Genomic DNA, 20887 nt, shown 5'->3' on the forward strand with positions numbered 1-20887 from the left:
ACGGTCACGTAGTACTTGACCATGGCCACGTCACAATCGGCGAAACGTCCGTACTATGTGTGAATACGATGGTAACTTTCATATTTATGTTTAGCTAAACAGTGTAAATGCTTTGAATTATGTCAGATTAAAAAATGACACGTTGCCATTGCTTTATTTTAGGTGCTAGCTGATAAGCATGGCAATGGACTGTGGCTAAATGAGAGAGAATGCTCCATCCAAAGGCGGAACCAGAAAGTAGTAGAGGAGGCTCCTAGGTAAGTTTCAATCTTTTTGTCTTGACATGACTCGTGCTGTATGTTCCTGTGTTACCTTCCTGCGGGTGGGAATGCTTCTTTCTGCACAGTGGTCTTTTGGTTCTGATATTATAGCTGGTTTTTGGAGTCAACCACCACTCAGCGTTTTTTATAAGATTTATTAAAAAAGTGGAGCTGTAGCTTTTGTACTTGAATATGTTTCTAGATCTGTATGAATGGCATCATTCTTGGCTTCTCTTAGTGATACTGCTGTGTGTTAATTCTCTTCTAAAATCTTTCTAATCTAAAATCTTTTTTGCAAGTGGTTGCCTGGCAATAGTTGGCTTTTAAAATGTGTCTTAATAATCAATACTTAGGTTCTTAGCCACGGTCTCACATACATATATATATATATATATATATATTTGAAATTCTGCCTGTTCCTTATGCACGGCCGAACGACTGGACCGATCTGTCATACATAAGTACATCTGGTCTCTGGGATGGTTTTCGTAAAGGTCTCAGCTCTCTAGGATGTTCCGCTCTTGAGATATTCCCCAAAAATATGGCACATCACATGACCCATATTAGCCAGTAGATACTCAGGTTTGTCATATCCTGGTCACATGACCCTTATTGGCCAATCGAAGCTTTCAGTCTTTGCCTCACTGACATACACACAGTTTTACACTAGGTTTCCATAACGACGCCATTTTTCTTAACTGTCACAGGTCACTGTTAAGGGGGGGTGGGGCGCTGTAGATGTCACTGTTAAGGGGGAGCTATAGAGGCTATAGAGATCACTGTTAAGCGGGAAGGATGCTTTACAGGTCACTGTTAAGGAGGTGGGGCACTCTGGATGTCACAGTTGAGGGGCTGGGCGCTCTGGAGCTCACAGTTAAGGGGGCAGCGTGCTCAAGAGGTAACTGTTAATGGGGTGGGGTGTTGTAGGGATCACTGTTAAAGGGGTTGAACCCGGACATATACCCATTTTCACCCGGGCAGCCCCCCTGACTTGAGCATCAGAGCAGTTCATGCTCCGATGCTCTCCTTTGCCATGCGCTAAATTGCGCAGGGCAAAGGCATTTTCTGGAGTTCCGGTGACGTACCGGAACTGTAAAACGGCTAGGGCAGCGCTTAAGCCCGACCATCAGAGCCGGTGACATCACCGGGCTCACTGCTGGGCGGAAGCCTCCGCCTGGCAGTCTGTTATTGTAAATAAAAGAGCCTGCTCTGATGCGAACATCAGCGGGGCTGCCTGATTGAAATTATGGGTATGTCCGGGTTCAGCTCTGAACCCGGCCAACCCCTTTAAGGGGACGGGGTGCTGTGGAGATCACTGTTAAAGGAGTGAGTTACTGTGGAGGTCGCATTTTAAGTGAGCGGGGAGCTGTGGAGGTCATATTTTAAGGGAGTCTGGTGCTGTGGAGGTCACTATTAAGGGGGCGGGGCACTGTAGAGGTCACTTAAAGGGGAAGGGGGCTGTGTAGGTCAAAGTTAAGGGGGATGGGCTGCTGTGGAGCTCACTGTTATGGGTAGAAAAACTGTGGATAGCTTTTAACATCACACACAAACATTGGTTCAGTTCACACTGCTAATTTCCAAAATGCACGTTTAAAAAAAAAAAATCGGAACTGAATCCAGATGTTTATTAATTATAATGGTCAAATCAGCGCTGATTCTGATTCCCAAGATAGGGTATGCTCTTTCTTTTTTACATGTGTAAAAAACAAAAAAATAAATAAAATAACGCCAATTGAAATGAATGAGAGGCAGTTTACAGGTGTATTGCATGCAATACCCTTACTATTCAATTCCATCCTTTTTTTTCTTTTTGATATATACTGAACACATGGAAGCGAAGAGGACACTCTTTTGGCCTCTGTGAGACTTACCACTGTAGACACTTTTTTAGTGTACTTCAAAAGCTTCATTCACATGGACAGAATAATACAAAACTAAAAACGTAAAAATAAAAATTCTTAAAAACTAAGCAAATGTAGTGTAATTTCAAAAAAAGCAAGCAAAACATATAACTTTTTCTTCTGATACCCTGTGTACTCCTCATCATGTTGCAGCTACCGAGTGGCTAAAGTACTGTCAGGTTGAGGTGTTGAAGTCAAGTGACACATGGCGTATTTAAGTGCTGCATAATTAGCCTGGGAGGAAGAGATGATTAAGGAGGTCGAAGGGGAATAAAGAATAAGAGGTTGGGTGTTGGGCAATAATGTTCACTACAAAATGCATATGAAGTGTAAAGAGGCAGAAAGGAATATGAAAACTTCAGTTAATTAACCTGTCTGATTGCAAAGATAATCCAGTCATTTCAGTGTAGAAAGCCTAACCACATGGCAGAGATCAAGTTTAGCAGTGTGACACCTCTGTTCCATTCTTCCGCTGCAGCAGGAGGTGAGCAGTGAGTGTGAAAGGCGATGCAGATATATTTTCTGCAAACAGGGGAAGACACAACTGTAGTGCAGGGGAGTAGCTGTCCTTTCATGCATATTAGGAATAATGATGCTTGTTCTGCAATACAGCTGCAAGGTGTAATTCGGTCTTTAAAATCTACAAGCCCTCATAAAATGTTCAAGCTGTGCTTCCAGTAATGTCTAATCAAGACAATCCACCCTGATTGAAATACGCATTTAGAGCTTTATTGGAGGAAATAGATCAGTTTATAGCAGAAAATCCTTTGGCGTTTATGCTTTTGTACAATTCATGTGTTAAAACTCGAAAACAGAAAGCCAACGGTGATGAGAACTTGCATTTAGGAATGTTTGTGATGTTTTTTATTTAATTTTTCCTAGTCTGTGTGTGTGTGTATAATAGCACACCTTATGGCAAAAAAAAACTAGCTATAAGCTATAACTTTTTAGTTATTTTTCGTTGGTTTAGGTGTGTATGGGCTTCTTTTTTGTGGGACAAGTCATTTTTTTTTTTTAATAGAACAATTTTGATTCAGGGTGGGTTCACACTAGCGTTAGGGATTCCGTTATGGCTTTCAGTTATAACATGGCTATAACAGAAAGCCCAGACAGAATGCAAAACGGAAGCCTTTAAAAGGCATTCCATTTTTCTTTCCGTCCTAATAGAAGTTTATGTGAAAGCATAACGGATCCGTCTGGGTCCCGTTATGCAAGACTTAAAACAAAGTCCTGTAACCCACCCTAACATGTAAATTAGTTTAAAAAATATATATATATTTTGGGGTGCAATGGTAGAAAAGAACTGTTCCTTATTTTTTATTTTGCCTCTTTTACTGTGTTAACTTGTTTACACTTGACTTTACAATTACTGCAATACCATGTATATTTTTTTTAAAAGGTTCTACAGAGTAAATCAACTTTTTATAAAGCGTTTTTATTGTCTTTTTTTAAACTATGAACTTTTTTTTTATGAACCTTACTAACACATATTTAATTATTTGTTGTCCTCCTTGAGGACTTTACAATGTGATCTCCAGGTTGCTTGTATAATGCCAAGTATGCCAAAACCTTATTGCCTGCCAGTAATGTACTGACAGGCATCCAGTTAATCTGGGGTATGGCATGCCTGGGGGCTTTTCATATTAGAAAGGATCTCCCAAAGTATACCGCCCTCCTATAGTAGCCCTCCTCGTGGCCGTCATCCAGGTAAGTAATGTAAGAGCACCAGGCACTTATTCACCTGACCAGTGGCCGCAGGTTCCCCCCTTGCATGCAACTGTAAGGACATCCTCAGGACGATGATACAGTTTCATACTGTGGCACAGACGTCAGTATTTTGTGCTGCAATGTGTAATTTGGTTCTGTTTTACCGCTGGCCTCACCTACTTCTGTTGGCCCTGCCTACTTATGCTATGCTGCCCCTTCTTCTGTCAGATTTTTTTTTCCTAGGGCCATTGCCAGGGTGTGCTCCCCCACCCAAACCTAGCCTAGCCATTAGAATCTGTTGCCTTGTAGAATTTGTCTAGATTTGCAAATTGAACATTTTTTTTTTTTTTACCAGCACATTTCTGGATCCAGAGACTCGAAGAGCTATGGGAGAACAAGCTGTAGCTCTTGCCAAAGCTGTGAACTATTCTTCTGCAGGAACAGTTGAGTTTCTTGTTGATTCAAAGAAGAACTTCTACTTTTTGGAGATGAACACAAGGCTCCAGGTAAAACACAAGTTCAATACAGTTAATGGTATTTCACATTTGTAGTGCCCATAAATGTAATACAATGCAATGCCATGACCTGCCATGATATGCAGAAAATGTTTCTCTGAAGCATTCTTCTTCTGGCCAGTGTGAAGATTTCCTCCTTTTTGTTCTGTCTGATTGTCTGGTGCAATAATTGTAAAATTTCTGTCTAATTTCAAGGGGATGGACACTTATTTTCACAGCATGTGCTGCAAACTGTCTTATAAGTTACTTATTTAAGGGGTTTTCCAGGTATAATAATGAATACTTAGGGCTCTTTCACATGAGCGGATGCAGTACGGGTAATCCGCTGCGTGAAAGAGAGCCAAGCCCCGCTCTGGACAGCAGAGACAAAGAGCATTAACGTGATTGGTAATGCCCTGTGCCTCTCTGTGATCTTTTTACTACAAAATCAAAGTAAGATAAAGTTTTCACCGTGATTTTGTAGTAAAAAGATCAGAGAGGCAAAGAGCATTATCAATCATGTTAATGCTCCGTGTCTTTGCTGTCTGAGACGGGGCTTGGCTCTCTTTCACGCAGCGGATTATCCTCACTGCATCCACTCGTGTGAAAGAGCCCTTACTGGATTTCTACTTACCAGTTCCACACCATTCCACTCCTCCACGCTGCCTCAATCTTCAGTTCCATCACTGTTTACATCCGGTGGTTCATGAGCATGGTCACATCACCACTGCAGCCAATGACTGGTTTCAGCAGTGACGTACTGCTTGTGGCCACATCACTGTTGAAGCCAGTCAGTCAGTGGCTGGAGCAGTGCATGTGACCACGCACATACACCACTCGAAGAAGACAATGAGGAGACTGAAAGAAGCCGATGCAGAGGTCCGCAGCAGCGTGGAGCTCATTAAGCACCTGCGTCTCCCATTACAATTGGCTCTTGTTGACCCCTTCCTCCCCTGTATAGAAAATCTCTCATATATAGTCCTAGAGATGCATATTGTGTGTAATACGACCACAATTTTCTTCTCCACTGTGTAAGGAGAGATATATCTATATATTTTTATGGATTTAAAAGTAGGGATGGGTGGATGAATGAAATGTGTCTGGACTGCTTCACTATAAGATCACTATGCCTGCACTGAGGGAGGGGTAGGGAGCAAGGAAACTACTGTGCATGTTAGTCCTCTGCTAATGCAGAAGGTGCACCAGAAGGTTAAGGCTGGGTTCACACCTGAGCGTTTTACAGCGCGTTCAAACGCGCTGTAAAACGCTCAACACATGAAAACCAATGCTTCCCTATGGGAATGGTTCTCACCTGGGCGTTTTACAGCGCGTACGATCGCGCTGTAAAACGCCCGACGCATAATCAAGTACTTGAGCTTCTTTGGGGCGTTTTGACGCGCGTTTGTGGCCATAGGACACTGCAGTCAATCACACAAATGCGCGTCAAACGCGCGTTTACTATTACATAAAAACGCGCACAAAAACGCGCGTAAAACGCGCGTTTGAGAAACGCTCAGGTGTGAACCCAGCCTAAACAGCAGGGGGCACGATCAAAGAGAAAAACTTGATGCACTTTACAATATTTTATAAAAACTTTACAATAATTTCATTGCATGTATATTGCAATAATACTTTATTTGATATGCAATGCATACTAATACTTTTCTTGGGATACAAACTTTAAGGCATGATGCTACATCTTCCAACTACAATCAAAAAGTTTGACAGTTTGAACTTAGGATTTGACAACACACTGCCAATTTCACAGCATGGGCTCCCTTGTGCTATAAGTGGCTGTTTTATAGTCAGAGCCTCATGTAGGAATCTCTGCAAAGGGCAACACTCACTTTAACTAAGTTTGGCTTAATTTTAATTAAAGTGTATGCCTTTGCCAACTCTTGATTGTAGCCGCTTCAAATCACCCAATCTGACAATGTGGCCCTGAGATGGTAGAAGTTGTGTATCCCCATGTGATGCCACCATAAGCTCTGCTTAATAATAACATTCATATTGCCTTTATTTGATTCTCAGTTTTTAGCATGTAAGATGCCAGACAGCAAACATGATCTTCTGTCTCTGTTCCCATGGCGATGTCACTACAGAATGCCCAAAATAACTGGAACATGTTTAAACTACCTGGCTGCTCCATATCCGGTTCACATCTTGAGCTGTCTCGTAAAGTAGAGGAAAGATTCCGAATATGTGGGAAAAATAGGGTCGGTAGTGAATGTTTTTATGCTTTTAGAATGCCTACCGCCTGGTTAAAATTACGAAGTAAAAAAAATAAAAAAAATGTATACAAGATCAAATCAACCTCCTTTTCCCATAATAAGAAAAAGCAAAAATAATAGAGATCGTTTACTATTAAAATATGTGATCATAATCAAAAAGTCATATAAACTCCAAAATTGTATCTTTAAAAACTTCAGATGGATCCACAAAGAATGAGCACTTGCACAGCTCTGTAGACATAACCTAGAAAAATATGGTGGATTTCCGATTTGGAATTATGCAGTATTAAATACAAGCCCTCATTCTGCTATGTGAATGAAAAAGTAAAAAAGTTAGGACTGCAGGAAGGCAGAAAGTAAAAAAATATAATAAAAAAAAAATGGAAAACTGTAAGGTCCTGAAGGGATTAAACTGAGCATTTGTGATCACCTCAGTGAGGCGGACAAAAAAGGAAGAGAACAAACATAGCAAGTGGCGCTATACAGTTACATTTTATTGAATATCTCCGTTGCTATACAACATTTTTAATGACCTCTAGTTACAAAAGTATTCAGATCCAGATGCTGGTTTGGAAAATGTAGAATATTTTTCCTGGCACAACCACTTTAAACAAAGAAAATAATTGAACTACTTTTGTGTTTCAATATCTTTGCCCATAGTACCAAAGACCTATAGGATTTTTTCCCATTTTCACCCCAACACCTAAGGACTCATAGCATTGCTGAATAGAGATGGGCTTGCAGTTCGCCCGGCGGTCTTTTCGCTGTTCGCCGAACAGGCGAACATATGGCGATGTCCGCCGGCACCATAGTCTTTGCATTGTGCAGACATTTAAGTAAGGAGAAAATAATAGCGTTGCGGCACTCACCAGGATAAAAAATCAGTAACCTTTATTGTGACTTCCTTGGAAGAGGATACATGTGGGTCCAGAGGCGGATACACTGTTGCGGGCGGCGACGGCCGTTTCGCGCGTGGGGTCGCGCTTCCTCAGGCCGCTGAATACGTCATGACGCTAGTGCGTTTTATATAGAGGCAGACAGGGCACGGCCGGCGCCGTCATCCACAGCTGTTCGCCCCTGGGAGTAATGACGTCTAAAAACAAGCGCACAGCAGTGCATTGTGCAGAACTTTGACCCATGATGCAGCTATCAGGTGAGACAGGACAGCCAAATGCGACATTTCAGCACATGGACACACCCCCTACCCTATAAATAAACCCACCATTTTACATTCTGTTTTTTTTTGCCAGTGTAGGGAGAGGTTGCTGTGTGGAGCAGGGACAGGCTGTTAGAGAGTATAGAGACAACAAATGCTAGCTAATAGAGCTGCAAAAGTCCTTTCAAGGACTGGTATAGGTGTGCTATCGATAGTTGTGACATACTGAGGGGTGTAATATACTTATACTTTTTAACATATAAAGTATATTATAGTGCATTTGTATATTGCAGCATTTGTGTGCGGTTCTACTGAAATACCGCAGCTATACAGAGGGTCAAATGCCATTGGAACAACTAATTGCAACTGGTGTGATATACCAGTTGCCCCCCCCAAAAAAAACTGATTAAGGGGTTCTATATACCTGCTTCCACAAATACTGCTCTTCTCTAGGGACTTTGGCACAGGGTCATTTTCAAAATGACAGGCAGAGGAAAAGGCAGGCCGTTCTGCAGGGGTGGTAGGGGTCGGGCAGGTGCACCAGGCCGGAGCCTAAGTGGGAAGTTGGAGAAGGTGCGTGCGGTTACGTCAAAGGATGCACCAGGGTTGGTTGAGTGGCTCACTCAGCGTTCTGCTTCTGCACCCTCCTTACCTCTGTATCAGCACCCTCCTCACTCTCTGCTGTGAGCACCTCGAAAGACACCACCACCATAGCCCCTGCACTCGAGTCAGAGGAATTATTTTCCCATCAATTTCCAGACCTTACCAGTGCGCAGCCATTTCTGGCATCGGATGAGGAAGAGGAGGTAGCAACGGCCACCACCCAGCGGTCTGACGACAGTACTCAGATCAGCCCAAAGTGGGTGGTCCCCGCTCTTGCTGCCTACTACTCTAATGTCAGTGTTGGTAAAGGGAACGATGATGATGTGTCGCTGGAAGTCACGTGGGTGCCAACAAGAGAGGAAAAGGAGGGGAGTTAAGAGGGAGAGACGGAGCAGCAGATAGGGAGGAGAAGCAGGCAGAACTCGCAGTGCAGAGTAGGCAGAAAGAAGACTGCAAATGTATCTGGTGCGAGCCATCCACCATGCACTGTTACATCTTGCGCTCCCAGGACGCCGGCACATGGCTCTGCAGTGTGGGCTTTTTTTTTAACGTGTCAGCTGCTGATAATAGTGTTACCATCTGCAGCCTTTGCTGTCAACGCATAAGTCGCGGTAAGCCCAACACTTACCTAGGGATGACCGCCTTAAGAAGGCACATGGCCTCCCATCACCGAGCCCAGTGGGTGCAACGCAGTCAGAACCCACAAAGCCACACTCCTGGCGCTCCACGTCCTGCCTCTTCACCTTCTTCTCTCTCCTCCCATTTGTCCTCCACCTTCCACCATGCTATTGTCGCATTCATCTGTCACAAGGTAGGCTTCCGTGGCCCCAAATGTTCGAGCGTAAAAAAACAATGACGCTGGATAATCCTCTTGCCCAACGGATGACCGCTGGCTCGTTGGAACTGCTAGCCCGCCAGCTACTGCCATATAAATTGATGGACTCAGAGGCCTTTAGAAAATTTGTGGGAATTGGCACCCCGCAATGGAAGGTCCCCGGAAGGAAATATTTCTCCCAGAAGGGCATCCCTGAACTATATGGCCATGTTCAGCTGCAAGTTAATATATCTCTGGCACACAGTGTCTGTGCCAAGATACATCTGACCACAGACAGGTGGTCTAGAAAACACGGACAGGGAAGGTACATAACTTTTACTGCCCACTGGGTGAACCTTCTGACGGCCATCAAGCATGTAACCCGTGGCACACGTGGGGATTTGGTGTTACCGCTACGGATTGCATGCAGGCCTGCCTCTTCTTCTCCTTCTCCTACTCCATCCTCCGTCTCCTCCTCCGCTGACTCCTCCTTTTCCACTACTACCGCCTCTTCCGCTGCACCCCCCAAGCTCCCCAGAACATATTCGACGTGCCAGATTTGACGTTGCCATGCTGTGCTGCGGCTGTTGTTCCTGGAAGCCAAGAGCCACACCGGTCCTGCACTCCTTTCAGCTCTGCGGTCACAGGCCGATCAGTGGCTAACCCCGCTCAATTTGACAGTTGGTAAAGTGGTGTGGGACAACGGTGCCAATCTGCTGAGCGTGCTGAAACAGGGCAAAATGACACACGTGCAGTGCATGGCACATGTCCTGAACTTGGCCAAATACCCTGGGGTCCAGGACTTCTTGCGGCAGGCCAGGAAAATCTCTTGCCATTTTAGAAGATCTTACACGGCCATGGATCACCTTGCTGACGTCCAGCAGTGACACCACTTGCCCGTCAGATGTCTGATTTGTGACTGCCCGATGCGCTGGAACACCTTCTATCTGGAGCGTGCATTGCATTGTGTCATTGATCAAGCCGTCAAGGAGCAGGAAGATGAGGAAGTCGCAATGCTAAATGAATTCCTGGGGGGGGGGGGGGCTACTCCATCTGGGACAAGTCAGCAGGAGTCTGAAGAGGAGGATGGTGCCTGTGGAGAGGAGTAGGAGCAAGAAGAGCAGGCTTCAAACTTTTCTAGGATCCCTGGTTTTGTCCGTGGATGGGGGGAGGAGACCGAGAACGACATTCTCCTGGGCGATGAGCAGGAGCCAGGGCGCTCCACCGCTTCCTATTTAGTGCAAATGGGGGCCTTCATGCTCCAGTGTTTGAAGAGGGACCCCTGGACAAAAAGCATAAAGGGCAAGGACCCGTACTGGGTGGAAACGTACTTAGACCCCTGGTACAAACACAAAATGGCGGACATGTTACCAGCTGTCAGAATGCAGCATTTCCAGGCCTTGCTGCGAGAGATGCTGCATTCTGCTATTGCGGGTGCTGGCAGAGGAATTTCTACCCACATAGAAACTGTTGCGAGTACCAATCCTACAGCGCATGCAAGAAGAGGGCGGTTTGAAGATGTGTTGGTCCCTTCAGATATGAGATCATTCTCGCAACCAACCTATTGACGGCCACCTTCTAGATCTAGCCTCAGGGAACACCTAGACAGACAGGTGTCCAACTACATCAGGTTAACGGCCGACACTCTGAGAAGCGAGGAACCCCTTGACTACTTGGTGTGCAGGCTTTACCTGTGGCAAGAGCTGGCACAATTTTCCATGGAACTTTTGGCTTGCCTCTCGTCGAGTGTCCTGTCCGAAAGGACGTTCAGCGCAGCAGGGGGGATCGTGACCGATAAGCGCACTCGCCTAGCTCACGATAGAGTGGACTACCTCACATTTCTAAAAATGAATGAGACATGGATCTCGGAGGAATTCAACACCTGTGACAAAGGATTTAGGAAAACTAGAGGAATAGTCAAAAATCTGGCAACTAAAATTTTATGTTGATAAGTGCAAGATAATGCACCTGGGGCGTAAAAGAGCAGAATATAAAATTGGTGACACAGTCCTTACCTCAGTATCTGAGGAAAGGGAGTTAGGGGTCATTATTTCAGAAGACTTAAAGGTAGGCAGACAATGTCATAGAGCAGCAGGAAATGCTAGCAGAATGCTTGGGTGTATAGGGAAAGGCATTAACAGTAGAAAGAGGGAGGTGCTCATGCCGCTCTACAGAGGACTAGCAAAACCTAATTTGGAGTATTGTGCGCAGTACTGGAGACCATATCTCCAGAAGGATATTGATACTTTGGAGGGAGTTTCAGAGAAGAGCTACTAAACAAGTACATGGATTGCAGGATAAAACTTACCAGAAAAGGTTAAAGGACATTAACATGTATCGCTTGGAAGAAAGACCTAAAGGGAATCAACAAGGTAAAAGAGGAGAGAATGTTTAAAAGAAGAAAAACTGCTACAAGAGGACATAGTTTTAAATTAGAGGGGCAAAGGTTTAAAAGTAATATCGGGAAGTATTACTTTACTGAGAGAGTAGTGGATGCATGGAATAGCCTTCCTGCAGAAGTGGTAGCTGCAAATACAGTGGAGGAGTTTAAGCATGCATGGGATAGGCATAATGCCATCCTTCATATAAGATAGGGCCAGGGGCTATTCATAGTATTCAGTATATTAGACAGACTAGATGGGCCAAATATCCGCCACTACCCATAACAAATAATGGTCCCAGTCTTGGGTAAATACAGCGGCATAAAAGGCCTTTTCTGTCTGGTGAATGCCTAATGTTTGGGACCTCGGAGAAATTCAACAACTGTGACGACCACATGTTTGTCGAATTTCAGCTATTATCATTTTATTTTATTTTTTTTTAAAGAGGGGGGATTTCGTTAGCCATGTTTTTAATCCACTTGTATATTTTTTGTTCTTTTAAACGTGTATTTGACATCTATTTGTACTGGCCTGCAGTAAAATTGATATACAATGACCATCTAATATACCCCCAGCCACATAATTACTTGTTCTTTTATGTCCTTTGAATGCCTAATGTTTGGAGTCTTTACTACACTGGTCTGCAGTAAAATTGATATTGAATGGCCGTCTAATATACCTCCAGCCATATAATCACTTGAACATTTATGCTTGAATGCATAATTTTTGGGGCCTGTAATCTAACTGGCCATCAGTAAAATTATTTGGTGACCGCCTTATGTACCTCCAGCCACATTATCAATTGTTCTTTTCTGTACGGTGAATTCATAATTTTTGGGGCCTGTAGTCCACTGGCCTGCAGTAAAATTGATATCCAATGACCGTCTAATATACCTCCGGCCACATAATCACTTGATCTTTTATGTACGGTGAATGCATAATTTTTGGGGCCTATAATCTAACTGGCCATCAGTAAAAATGTTATATGGTGACCACCTAATGTACCTCCATCCACATTATACATTTTTCTTTTCTGTCCGGTAAGTGCCTAATGTTTGGGACCACGGAGGAATTCAACGCCTGTGACGACCACTTGTTATCGAATTTCAACTAATTGTTTTTTTCAACAAGGGGGGATTTTGTTAGCCATGTTTTTAATCCAATTTTATAGTTTTTGTTCTTTTTAAACGTTTGTATTTGACATCTATTTGTACTGGCCTGCACTAAAATTGTTATCCAATGACTGTCTAATATACCTCCAGCCACATAATTACTTGTTCTTTTCTGTCCAGTGAATGACTAATGTTTGGGGCCTGTACTCAAGTGGCCTACATTAAAAATTTTATCCATTGACCGCATAATGTACCTCGAGCCACATAATCACAATTTCTTTTATGTCAGGTGAATGCCAAATTTTTAAGTACCGTACTCCCGTGGCTTAAAATAAAAAAATTCTGGGCTCCAGCAGGGCACATTTCTAAGAATTTCCCTTTAAGGCGCATAAAAATCACCCGATTAAGATGCATATTTTGGGGGGTAATTTTAGCCATTGATACCCCTCTGGTATCTCACTGTCCAGGTTGTGGGACGATTTATGCACTTCTTGTAATTTATTTGGTGGCTGCAAATATGGCCTGAAGGTTTTTCAGGTTCGCCTGCCATTAAAATGAATGCGTTTGCGAATCGTCCCGGCTGATGTTAGTCCATCACTACTGCTTAATACCATAGAGTTTTCCAACTCGCTTCATGCCTCACGTTGTCAGACTAATTCTTTGTCGGTTCTAATTGGTTTCACCAAATAATTATTAGTTTGTAATGTAATTGCACGGCTACGATTTACCTTGAGCTGCAACTTTTTCTAGTCTTCACTTTCCCTGGTATAAATGCACTAACTAGCATAATAGAATAAAATACTAAAAAATTTCACGGCTTATTAAGACCTGATAAAACATTTTATTACTTCTAGAGCGCCCAGACAAAACCACTGGCGCTTCAGCCTTCTAAAAATCACTAGTGCAGCAGCATGTAGATAACGTTTCTATAGACTGAAAGGGAGATAAAAATATTCATGCTTTGCCCTAGTTTCCAATGTAACCTGCAGACTACAAGGTCCAGTATGGCATTATCCCTATTCAATGTAAACGGTTATACATCAGTGCATCTTCAACATGAGGTGCAGTAGCTTTAACATTGGTGATTGCTCAGACCGAGATTACGCCTTTAGTTCTTGCGCTACGACTGTTCTGGTGTTCATGCATTGGGATGCATGTACAGGGCCTCCTTCTTAACTTGCAAAGGATTTCAAAAGAGGTTACTGGTAGTCCCAGGAGAGTGTGTTGGTCAGTTGCATGTCTGCAAAGCAAAAATGGTGCTCCTTCCTAACACGTGACATCACGTTGCAGTGCAATGAGCAGAAAAATAAAGGCCATGGGGAGAAAAACACCAGGAAGAAAATCTGAGTAAAAGCAACAAAAAGGACTATGTGAAATAACGTGGTGCAGATTTTACGGGTGCCTGCACATAGTTTTCCGCATGGATTTTTGGCATGAAAACTGCAGCTTAATGCAATACAAGCAAAGTGAAAGAGATTTGACAGATCTCATGTCCACTTACATGTGCATATTTTTTGTGTTAGGATATTGACCTGGCTTACAGATTTTAAAATCCACAGCTTGTCAGTTTTGTACGATTCCACACCCTATATAGTTTTCCCCATAGACTTCAATGGGATTTTTAACATAAACAGAAAATCTGAACAAAAAAGCACATAACAAATACACAAAAAAATAGTGCTTTTTGTGTGTTTTTTTTATGCACTTTTGGTGCGGACTTCATGTGGATTTTCTGTGTGCAAATATGCATTGTGTGCAGGTGGCCTAAATTTTTGGAATATCTGCTGTGGATTTCACTTTTTGGAATACAGAAGGTGAGATCTGGGGTAAACCTGCAGCATGTTCATAACAAGATCTTACTGCTGTGGAATACTAATGGGTCTCCTGTGGAAAATCTGCACTGGACCCACCGGGTGTGGCCATACCCTTCAGTACGTTTTGACAAAAGACCTCTCGATGGATGGGTCTGTGTGGATTCTATCCCACTGTCCCCTGATGCCAGGAGAAAGAAGGATCACGCTGCTATGAGCAGGATATCTAGGTTAAATAGAGGGGTTTCTTAACAGGCACATTATAGACTGGCTGCAGTATCCCACCACCATTGACCAGGCCTTTCTTGCTTCAGGCAAGACAACTAGTTGTGATTCAGTATTACTGCCTTTTGATGTGAGGCGCTTTTTTCCCCCTGTATTTTAGTTTCTCCACTATACCAAGTTAACACAGAAATGAAATCTTGTCTTTGCTTTTACCCCATATGCTTCTCCTGACTGTGCAAGATCTGCCTTGCTCAAGCATTTGTTCAGTGGGCGTGCACCCTGCAGAGAGCCAAAACTCGAAACTCTTATTTTGCCCTTCCTCTCACTTCTAACAGATGCTGTTAATTTTCAAAGATTTCTCATTTTGTAGCTTGTGTTAATATGTAGGTTGTCACGTGATTAATTCTAAAATATTCAGTCTGTCAAAAAAGCCATGTTTGCATTAATACTTTGGTTAATTTTCCAACACTTTTTGTGTCTCATTGACACTGCCTAGATTAACTATTCCCATGCAAGTGTTAAACTGAATTCTTCCTTGATTGCATGTATAGTATGTACATTGTCACTCATTTTGCCAGTTATTACTCTTCTCTGTGCTACTCAACCAGGTTACAGAGGCATGAGATGCACCATCTGCTGGTAATCTGTCTTGTCTAAAATTGGCATATAATGTAGGGTTCTCAAATTCCGCATGTACATGGACCGCACATAGGAATATTTCCAATTCATAGGCTGTGTTCATTTAAAATACAATGCAAAATTATTATTAGAATTTAGTACCACATACCTCTTACATTCAGTGACCTCTCCTCCTCAACTTTAACAGCTTTGTTTTATGAAAGAAATATCTTACTATGCAATCGTTTCTGTAATATACCAATATACATGTTACCTCATTAAAGGAGTTGTCTGGTTGATTAAATTCAATATAAAACCAAACAAAAAAAGACACCGCAGAATGGTGTAAAATAATAAGAAAAATAGCTATACTCACCTTATGGATCCCAGCCACTCATGTTCTGATGCTTTCAGGTCCACCTTAAGGCTACTTTACATCTGTGGCCGGTTGTTCTGGTAGAGAACGGTGGGAATAGGCCGGACAAGAACCATTGCATGCATATGGCCGCTAGCATATCCGCAATACCCAGTCCCCATAGCTCTGTGTGCTTTTATTGTGTCAAAAAAAGATTTGCTACATATGCAAATTAACCTGAGATGAGTCCTGTATGTGAGATGAGTCAGGTACAGGACTCGTCTCAGATTAATTTGCATATGTATCAAATCGTTTTTGTGACACAATAAAAGCACACAGAGCTATGGGGACTGGGTATTGCAGATGTGCTAGCGGCCATCTAGCAACCCATGTCCTCAGCTCTATACACAAAATCCCGGTGACCGGTTCACTTTAAACTGACACTGTAAGAACAAGTATTAGCATTTGCTTTTTGTTTTTGACACTTATCTTCGAGCAATGTTAAATGTATTTTCATTTATCCACGTTTTAGGGATGTACTATTCAGCACAATAGAACACGATGTAACACTTACCTTTATGCTTCACGTTGCCATATCTTCTGTGAACTACAGACATTTCTACTACTTTTTGCAGTAATTGAATTGGTCAAAAACATTTCAAAACTTTGGTCCAGTGATCTGTTTTGAAAGCGGTCAGATTAAATGTTTTACATTCCGTTTTTTCCAAACAATACAATATTAGGGATTCTTGTGAAACCAGATATTCTTCTGCATTATACAAAAATAAAAGCTCCAAAAGTCATTGTTTTTAAAAGAGTTGACTCTTAGCCAACAAAAAACATTTTAATGTTATCTGATAAGAATCATTTAGCATCGGTTAGAATTTCTTTTTTTATAATTATCTAAAGATGTCGCTATGTAAATGCTCAGTAGATTAATGCTTAAAAGGGTTGTTCACTCCTGGAGACCTTTTCTGCAGACCCCGAATGTGCTCTGACTTGTGGTGGGAATTTTACTTACCTGATCCCTGTCGGTGTATTGTAGCTCCATCTCTCCCTCTGAGTGCCACAGGTCTGTGATCTTCCTGTGTCAAGATCTGGTTTAACCTGGGTCATGTGGCTTCTGCAGCCAAACGACTGACAGCAGTGGTGACAGTGTCATGATCTTCAGTATTAGGGCACATGCACATGACCGTATGCCCTCCGAGACATACGGTCCGTGAGCAGGCAATTTGTCCCGGATCGGCATACATCATGCGCATGGGAGCGCACAGCATCATAGGTTACTATGATGTTGTGCGCATCGGGCCACCCACGGGGCTATTGTCCCAAACTCATAAGATCATATGAGTGCGGGATAATAGTCCCGCGGGCCGCCCGATGTGCACAGCATCATAGTAACATATGATGCTATGCGCTCCCAAGCGCACGATGTATGCAGCTTCGGGACATATGGCCCCTTACAGACCGTATGTCTCGGAGGGCATACGGTCGTGTGCATGTGCCCTAATACTGAAGATCATGACACTGTCACCACTGCTGTCGGTTAGCTATACACGTTACATGCTACAGTAAAAGTGCTAATTATCATCACTCGAGAGGAGTATCCCTGTTAGTACAGGGGTGTGAAAATCGTATCGCCCGACGCCCGGGACATGCAGTTCCAGGCGACGGGCAGGTAGTTTGTTCAGTAGCTTAGCCCTGCTGCAGGCAAGTAGCAGTACTGAGATGGCTTTGTTTATCGGAGCAGTGGATCGGCGACGAGCTGGGCGTGGAGAGGCGTTACCATGGTGATGGGGACGCTTGAAGTTAAAATATACCATCGGATTGCAGATAACTCTGATCCGATGGTATATTCTAAACCTGAGGTGTTCCCATGGTGATGAGGACGCACCTCTGACAGGGCGCAGACATCCGCAGCACCTGAGGGGTTAATTGCGCGGACGGCAGCTCCCTGTCAGAGGTTGGGTGCCGGGAATGTTTCTACAATGTTTGCATTGGTGGGCAGTTCCGATCGGTTACCAGGACGCTACTGAAGTCAAGAAGGAGCGCCGGGCGGCCGAGCTACAAGAAGGAGCGCCGGGCGGCCACAGCGCATGTAAGTATAATGCTGCAGAGTAACTGACCATGGCAGCCAGGACTTCAGTAGCGCACTGCCCACCAATGCAAACATTGTAGAAACATTCCCGACACCCGACCTCTGACAGTGAGCTGTGATCACATTAGGGCCTCGTTCACACCAGGCAGTGCGTTCTGGCCTGATTCTGTCCAGAATGCACTGCATCGCACTGCGGCCGACTAACTAACTATATTGTGGGGCAGGAGGGGGGGGGGGTAGTGGTCTGTTAAAGTGATTGGCACCATAACTATGCCCAATGGCTGCACAGGATCGCAAGGCACATTATGCCTGCGGTCCAGTCCAAACAAAATGCTGCAAGCAGCATTTTGACTGGACCTCAGGCATATTTATGCCTTGCCATCCCGTGCATCCAATCGCCTGCGGTTGTGGCTACGGTGCCATTCACTTCGTCACGCCCCCCTCCTGCCCCACAACATAGTGAGTCGGCTGAGATGTAGTGCATTCTGGACAGAATCATCTGGTGTGAACAAGGACTAAACTTAGTAATTTCACACCACAAAGACTGGAACGCAAGCCAGCCACCTCCCTGCATAAGGAAGCGTGGCGGTGCATTGAAATATGGTTTTTATTTAAAATTATTTTTTGTATCCGGACAAGTAGATTGTCATGAGGGACAAGTAGATCGAACCCCCGCTTTAGTCCTTTGACAAGTAGTTTTTTAAAAAATTTCCACACCCCTGTAGTACTGTAAAAAGGTACAAGGAAGGTACTGCTTTTTATGTGTCGGCTAGCAGTTGCTGTTTGACACCTTGATACTTAGTATGGCTGTAATAGCTGATCCGGGACGGCTCTTACCGGGAGTAGTCAAAGTGCCGGGTGGGTGACTACTCCCCATGTTCCAGGCCGGATTTTGCCAGGCATAAAAACCAGCCAGCACTGCCAGGTGGGAAGGATCACCTCCGTCTGACAGCGGAGCTCAGGAGGTCTGTGTGCTGTGGTCTGAGGGCTGTGTTGGGATCCGCGGCTTTATCCGGGCTGGAGGGCTCAGACCCCTGTGAGGGCCAACAGGCTGCCTAACGCCTGCTTGTGAACTTGACAACGCAGAACTTCCAACAGGGTGTGAAGTAACACCCAGGAGAAAAGGTGACTGTTTTCTATATGAACTTTTCATGTGTATGAACGATCACCAAGCAACTTGCATTTTTGTTTTGCTTTTCACATGTGAATAAACTGATGTTTTGAACCAAGAAGTTGTACTTTGCCTAACTACCAGAGCGAATCCCCACAGTACACAAACAATTGCGCTGGGAGTTAAGACTTGGTAATTTATTCAGAAGGCAGATATGTCTTTGTCCATTCTCTAATTGACAATGTACAATATACATTAATAGGGATCTATAACCCATCCCCAGGCTCTATGCAGGTTCTACACTTGACTGCTACATTTGCAGCCACTTATCCACAAGCTTGAGTAATCTGCATGGGAGATTTAAACATGACGTTAGACCCCTCTCTCGGGGGGGGGGGGGGGATTACTGTACTGGAACAGGTGAAATACTTTGCCTGTATAAATGCAAGATGTAAGTGGCCAGCAGAGCAACCATAAGAAAGAATGTCTGTGTGAGGTCAGTAACTGGGAAGAGCTGCAGCATGAGAAGATGTATCTGTGTCAGCAAAGAGAGCCAAGACAGTGCTGGAGGAGGGGAAAGGCCGTCTTAGCTGACACCTCCAAATATTCATGAGAAGAACAGTCACAGTATGTTGTTGCACGCCCCCACAGCTCTGCAACTGCATGTAATCAAAGGGGCCAGGGCAGTACTAGGTATGTGTGTATATAGCATTTTTTCTTTTCTAGACCTCAATTATCTAATGTATATATTCCTGACCATCAGGTTGCAGAATGACAAATTCATATACACCTCAGATCATACCCCAGATTTATAGAGACCTCATATCAGGCCCCAAATTTATACAGCCCCCAAATCCGACCACGGTCGCCCCCTATAACCCCCACCCAACCCGTGCATCGCCCAAATGCAGATCTTAGAGCAGACAAAGAAAAATTACTTACCTCTCCACCTCCTGTTGCCTCCACCACTTTGGCTCTTCTGCACAGCACTGTGTCCTGGTCCCAGTGCTGTACTGCATCCTGACACCACACAGAGTCAGGTAATAATGCATGCCTACAAGCACTACATCCTTAAACTGTAACCTGGCAGGACCTAGTGCAGCGCCTGAGCCAGGCGAAGAGGATCAGGGATCAGTGCGTAATGCCAGCACATAGTGGTGCCGTGCGCAATGCATCCTGCGCCTCCTGTACTAATGAGTGCTTCCACAATGTACAGCCAGGTCCATAAATATTGGGACATCGACACAATTGTAACATTTTTGGCTCTATACACCACCACAATGGATTTAAATGAAAACGATGTGCTTTAACTGCAGACTGACAGCTTTAATTTGAGTGTATTTACATCCAAATCAGGTGAACGGTGTAGGAATTACAACAGTTTGCATATGTGCCTCCGACTTGTTAAGGAACAAAATGTAATGGGACAATTGGCTTCTCAGCTGTTCCATAGCAAGGTGTGTGTTATTCCCTCATTATCCCAATTGCAATGAGCAGATAAAAGGTCCAGAGTTAATTTCAAGTGTGCTATTTGCATTTGGAATCTGTTGCTGTCAACTCTCAAGATGAGATCCAAAGAGCTGTCACTATCAGTCAAGCCATCATTAGACTGAAAAAACAAAACAAACCCATCAGACAGATAGCAAAAACATTAGGCAAGGCCAAAACGGCTGTTTGGAACATTCTTAAAAAGAAGGAACGCACCGATGAGCTCAGGAACACCAAAAGACTCTGAAGACCACTGAATGACCACTGAATGACCAGAGAATTATTTCCCTGGTGAAGAAAACTCCCTTCACAACATGTATGCGTGTCAAAGTCAACAATCAAGAAAAGACTTCACCAGAGTGAATACAGAGGGTTCATCACAAGATGTAAACCATTGGTGAGCCTCAAAAACAGGAAGGCCAGATTAGAGTTTGCCAAAACGACATCTAAAAAAGCCTTCACAGTTCTGGAACAACATCCTATGGACACATGAGACCAGGATTAACTTGTACCAGAGTGATG

The 20887-nt window shown here is 43.8% G+C and overlaps 1 protein-coding gene across 1 annotated transcript in view; it reads left to right on the forward strand.

Moving 5' to 3' along the window:
- PCCA (propionyl-CoA carboxylase subunit alpha) overlaps positions 1-20887 on the forward strand; it is a 476636-nt gene that overhangs the window by 170813 nt on the left and 284936 nt on the right. The window contains exons 11-12 of the mRNA XM_044286403.1: positions 163-257; positions 4224-4374. Of these exons, the coding sequence (XP_044142338.1) occupies positions 163-257; positions 4224-4374 (246 nt within the window). The remainder of the gene's footprint in view (positions 1-162; positions 258-4223; positions 4375-20887) is intronic.

This window comes from Bufo gargarizans, chromosome 3 (genome assembly GCF_014858855.1).
Source record: "Bufo gargarizans isolate SCDJY-AF-19 chromosome 3, ASM1485885v1, whole genome shotgun sequence".
Lineage (NCBI taxonomy): Eukaryota > Metazoa > Chordata > Amphibia > Anura > Bufonidae > Bufo > Bufo gargarizans.